At 42.6% G+C, this 6,000-nt stretch overlaps 1 protein-coding gene across 1 annotated transcript; it reads right to left on the reverse strand.

The window, feature by feature from the left end:
• Positions 1-4,997: 4,997 nt before the first annotated feature.
• On the reverse strand, positions 4,998-5,732 carry LOC146886794 (uncharacterized). Its single transcript, XM_085671870.1, has one exon. The coding sequence runs from the start codon at positions 5,730-5,732 to the stop codon at positions 4,998-5,000; it is 735 nt and encodes a 244-aa protein (XP_085527996.1).
• Positions 5,733-6,000: the final 268 nt, after the last annotated feature.

A 6,000-nucleotide genomic window follows, 5' to 3' on the forward strand; every position in this document is an offset into this window, starting at 1 on the left:
GGGTTCCTGGAGAAGGAACCGCCTGGCGGCACATACCTGGCTGCCAGGCGACACATAGGAGTTCTTCAGTTTTTCTGGGTTTGGATGAAGTGTCTGGCGGTAGCAAGTGAACCGCCAAGCGGCGCGAGCAGGTTTTGGCTCGAATCAATATTTTTAGTGTCCTGGGCTATTTCTGATCGGTGGGAAAGCTACTTGTAGTTACTAACGAATGATTTTGATATCGTGTGATGTACATTTTTAAGCATTAGTAGGTATAAGTGAATGAAACAGTGACTAAACGTCAAGGGTTGGAAAGTGGGGTACAATTGGGATGTAATTGTTGTGATCCTTACTGGGTACAATAGTATTGAATTGGAGGGTTGTATTATTGGATTTATTGTGCCAAAATGGGAGAGATTGTGTCGAGTGAGGCAAGAGAGAGTGAACGGGAATGTTGGCAAGGGTGATAGAAACCATGTTTTTCCCAGGTCTGATACACCGCCTGGTGGAAGACAAGTTATCGCTAGGCGGCAGCGTTACACTAGTGACATTCTGGGGTTTTGATTGTATTGGTTCGGGCTGGGTGTGTTATAGTTCGAACTGATTGTGTAATAGTCGTGGGCGTGAATAAATTGGGGAACGAGATGAATTGGACACTTAGGAGAGTGGAGACTTAAGTATGGTTAATGAGAGGATGTTTGAATTATAATGTGAATAGGGAAAAGAAATCTGACAGATAAGGTTTATGGCTGAAATACGCATACAGTGGGTCGGGTACACCTTGATCAGGTTAGGTATCAAAATAGGGGGACATGTTTGTGAGAGTTTAAAGGAAGAATTTCTCATAATATGGTCAGGTTATGATATAAAATGTATATGAGATGTATTTAGCTGGTTAATGAAGTGCTAATTAATCTTAATTAGAGTAACTCACTGGTAAGATAGGATAAGAGGGCTCATACTGGTATAACCAATCTTGGTGTTATAATGTTCATTGAAAATGCGTACTCCAGGAAGTACAAATGCACGTATTGAGACTTAATAGTGGAGTGGAGTGTAGAGAAATCAGTACCTGACGAGGTTCTGGTATGGCGCCTGGCAGCGGGGTTTAACCCGCCAGGCGATAGCAACAGAACAGGGAATCTGCATGGCGGGAGGCGCTTGGCGATGAGATGTATTCCACTAGGCAGTAGCGAGAGTAGTAGTGGGGTCCAGAGCGTTGGCGTATGGCGGTGGGGACTGACCCGTCAGGCGGTGGCTGCTATGTCTGCGTGTTTTGATTCGCTTGGCGCCTAACGGTACGTATTCCCCGCCAGGCGGTCTGGAAGTTGGTAGTGCCTAGCGGTACGTGTCCCCCGCTAGGCGATTTGATTGTTGTAAGTCCTAGTTGTTGGACTTTTTAGACGTGATCTACAAGGCTTCTAGTGATGCTTTAAAGGTGGGATTGCTGGTGTTCCTTGAGTTGTGGCTCAGAACGTATCACTTGAGTTGTGGCTTGGGATAGGGGTTAAGCACGTGGTATTCTTTGAGTTGTTGCTCGGAATAGCATCTCTTAAGTTGTGGCTCGGGATGGCAGATGAACACGAGAAACCCTTGAGTTGTGACTCGGGTTGGCAAGTGTTGCCGGTGTGAGTGTGCTGGTTGTGGCCATTACGGATGGGTTCAGATAGATTGCCCTCCTCAGTTGTTGGCTAACGAGTTTGGTAGTCTTGGGACGATGCGGACTATGTTCGTATATGGGAACTCTACCTGGCGTTACGGTGTATGATCCGTAGCATTGTTTTTCGCACGTGCTCTATCGGTTGTGGTCGATAGGTATGGCAACAAGTCACCTTGAAGTAATCACTATGAGAGGTAAAACACGAAAGTATGGTGTGATTATAATATATGGTATTTGACGGATGTCTAGACATGAGTGAATATAAATGTGTTTTATATGATGTATTGATTTTATATGTATTATTTGTTAAGCTCACCCTATCTGCTTTTGATTGGCGATGATCGTGTATGCGGTACATGGGAGCAAATGTTATTGATGTAGGTGGCTCAGGTGAAGCTTAGTTGCGGAGAGGGGGTAGATTCGGGAAAATCTTATGTTATATTTTTCTTTAGTTTTGAGATCAACTTTAAACCCTGATGGGTGCTATTATATCATTTGATTTTGGTTTTGGTGACTAATGGTCATGAACATTGTTTACTTATTTAATAAATTTTAAATTTTCCCGCATTTTGGGAAAATGAGGTATTATTAAATGCTGCGTTATAAATTTACTTCTTTATTTTATAAAAAATCAGTAATATCCTGACGGGATGTTACATCGTGCTCCCCATGAAGAATACATATCCAAACGGGCTTTTCCGGTCATCGACATCTCCACACCAGTCACTATCCGAGTAGCCGACTAGTCGGTAGTCATCCGTCCTAGTATACATCAGGCTAAGTGACATTGTTCCTCTCACGTACCTTAGAATTCTCTTTAGGGCCTTCCAATGAGTATACCTCGGTTCCTCCATATACCGACTTGTTATTCCAACACTCAACATTAAATCTGGTTTGGTATTTGTAAGATACCTAAGACTTCCAATCAGACTTCGATATTTGCTCTCATAAAGTCGGTCATCTCAAACTCCTTCTTCATCATTTCTTTAAATGCTTCATTAGCTCGGCATTATTCCTCGTGAAGATAAGGTCATCAACATAGAGGGCAATGAACATCACATCTTCTCATTTCTTCTTTATGTAAAGAGCATGTTCATAAGGGCACTGCTCATACCCATTCTTCTTGAAGTAAGTGTCAATTCTTTAATTCCATGCTCGTGGAGCTTGCTTCAGGCCATAAAGTGCCTTCTTCAATCTCAACACTTTCTTCTTTTCGCCTCTTCACATGTATCCAAGTGGTTGTTCAACATATACTTCCTCCTCCAAGACTCCATTCAGAAATGCTGACTTCACATCCATCTGCAAGATTGCCCATCTGTGTTGAGCTGCTAAGGAAATCAGCAACCTGATTGTTTCCATCCTCGTCACTGGAGCAAATACTTCGTCAAAGTCTATTCCTTACTTTTTCTTGTACCCTTTCACTACGAGCCGAGCTTTATATCGCTTAACTTCACCATCAGCATTTGTTTTCTTCTTGTACACCCACTTTACGCCAATAAGTCGAGATCCTTTGGGCAAATCGGTTAGCTTCCACGTGTTGTTGTGTTTGATTGCTCTAATCTCCTCATTCATCGCCTTTTGCTACTTCTCCTGCACAGCCTCTTCAAAGCTCAAGTCTTCTTAATCTGCCAAGAAACATACAACATGTACTTTGTCAATCGAGTTGTATATGTCTTGCAAGATTCGCGCTCTAGGCTGTAAAGGTTCATCTTCATCAAAAGTCTCATGATCTCTCACAGTTGGTGGTGTATCTATTTCCAAGCTTCTAGACTCCTTCTCCGAGTTATTCCACTTCCACTCGCTCTCTTCATCAATTTGAACATCTCGACTCATAATCACCTTCTTTGTTATTGGGTTGAACAACCTATATGCCTTGGTTTTTTCATCGTATCCAATTAACAAGTACTTCTTGCTCTGGTCTTCAAGTTTGGTTCTTTGTTAAGCTGGAACATGACCATAAGTAATGTTGCCGAACACTATAAGGTGAGACACACTCAACTTTCTTCCACTCCAGACTTCTTGCGGTGTCTTCTCGTTCAGCTTAGCATATGGACATCTATTTTTCACATAGATGGCACATTGCACTGCTTCTGCCCATAACTCCTTAAGCACGTTCTTGCTTTTAAACATAGTTCGGACCATGTCAAGAATGGTTTGATTTTTCCTCTCAACTACTCCATTTTGTTGGGGTGAGTATGGTGCTTTCAAAAATCTCCTTATTCCTTACTCCTCACAATACTTCATGAGCTCGGATGAGATGAATTCGCCTCCTCTGTCACACCTAACAGATTTGATAAGCATGCTGGTCTCCTTTTCAACCATCGCTTTGAACCTTTTAAACACTTGGAACACCTCAGATTTCTCTTTCAAAACATACATCGTTGTTTTTTCTTGAAAAATCATCTATGAAAGAAATGAAATACCTTTTCCCACTGAAAGATTCAGGGGTAATTGGTCCACAAATGTTTGTGTGAATTAATTTGAGTTGTTCCTTTGCCCGGTACTCAGCAGTCCTCGGAAATGAGGTCCTCGGATGCTTCCCGAGCACGCACTCTTCAGAAAATTTCTTTTCAAACTCCACGGTCGGGAGTCCTTGCACCATCTCCTTTTTCACCAACTCGGCCAACCCACCAAAATGCAAGTGGCCAAACCGAAAGTGCCACATCATAGCTTCATTATTCATGTCAAGTTTCAAGCACCTCTCTTGGATTATTTTCAAGTCCAGCTTGTACATCCTGTTCTTCTTCATCTCTACTAGGGCAATCAATCGATCAAACTTGTCTTTCAAGTATAGTACTCGGTCTTTCATCAGAATCGAGTAGCCTTTCTCCATCAGCTGGCCCATGCTTAATATGTTGCTCTTGAGATCGGGTACATAGTACACATCTCTAATTTCTCCAACTCGATTGTTCTTCTATAGGTACCAAATTTTACCCCGGCCTTTTACTACCACCTTTAATGCATCTCCAAATGATACATGTTCAGCCTCTACTTTTGTGAGCTCCTTACAAAGATACTTGTCCCCGCACATGTGGTTGCTTGCTCCTGTATCAAGGTATCAAACCGAGTTGTCAGAACAACTCGGACTTAGCTCGGCACCTGATCTCCTGGACATCATTAATACTCCTTCTTCCTCAGCGTCCTCAGAAAGGAAGTCCGTTTCCTTCTTGCTTTCAAATCGACAATCCTTCACGAAATGTCCAACCTTTCCACAATTGTAACATTTAACTCTTGAGTAACAATTTTTAGCAAAATGACTATACTTACCACATTTGAAGCACTCAACTCCTTAGTTGTTCGACTGACCTCCTCGACCTCTACCACCACGACCTCCACCTTGTCCTCGGCCACGCCAATTTTATTGGTCGACTTGTTCTTGACCTCTTTCATATCCTCCTCTGCCTCTACCACCTCGGCCTTGAGTGTTCTGAGTATAAGGAAACTTTTTCTCCCTAATGGTTGCCTTTGCTTGGAGTGCTTGATCAAGGGACTCCACCTTCTTCTTCCTTCTTCGCTGCTCATGCGCTTCAAGCGACCCAACAAGCTCTTCCACCGAGAGTGCTGTCAAGTCCTTAGATTCCTCTATTGTGCAAACTATATTCTCGAATTCGTTGGTTAACGACCTCAAGATTTTCTCTACCACTCGGCAAGCGAGCAACATCTCTCCATTTCTACCGAGTTGATTCACTACGGTCTCAACTCGTAAGACGTACTCGGCAACCCCTTCAGCTTCCTTCATCCTCATCTTTTCAAGCTTGCCTCTAAGAGTGTGAAGTCGGACTTGCTTCGCACGGTTATCCCCTTTGTATGCCTTCTCCAAAATATCCCACACTTTTTTTGAAGACATAGCATTTGCTATCTTCTCAAAGCTGGACTCATCAACACCTCGGTACAGCACGTATAGATCCGTTTTGTCCTTTGTTCGTGTTGCTTTTAACGTAGCAAGTTGGGCTATCGTCATTTCTCCAACGTCCTCTGGTTCTTGGTGCCCATTTTCGACCACCTCCCATACTTTTTGGGAACCAAGGAGAGCCTTCATCCGCAGGCTCCAGTTATCATAGTTGACGCCTTTTGATAACTTTGGCAAGGGCATGTTGTTAGCTAAGCTGACGATCTCGATCAAACTCTCTAACTCACTCAAACACTCAGGCTCTCAAGCTCTAATACCAATTTGTTGACAAACAAGTCTCTCTCTAGATAAATACTCTTTATATTCAGATTTGTTGTATTTTGAAATGAAGCACTACATAGTCCTTTTATAGGTCTTTGGACATGACCCTTCAACTACATTAATTAAATATAACCACTACCTAACCCACAATTAATGAACTTTATTGCATGCTTAATGTAATATTCCATCA

Source organism: Vigna unguiculata, chromosome 4 (genome assembly GCF_037176805.1).
Source record: "Vigna unguiculata cultivar grain cowpea cultivar isolate G323 ecotype 2 chromosome 4, ASM3717680v1, whole genome shotgun sequence".
NCBI lineage: Eukaryota > Viridiplantae > Streptophyta > Magnoliopsida > Fabales > Fabaceae > Vigna > Vigna unguiculata.

Excerpts from the sequence above, each read along its gene's own strand:
- LOC146886794 (XM_085671870.1), bottom strand. The coding sequence starts at position 5,732 with ATGCCCTTGCCAAAGTTATCAAAAGGCGTCAACTATGATAACTGGAGC.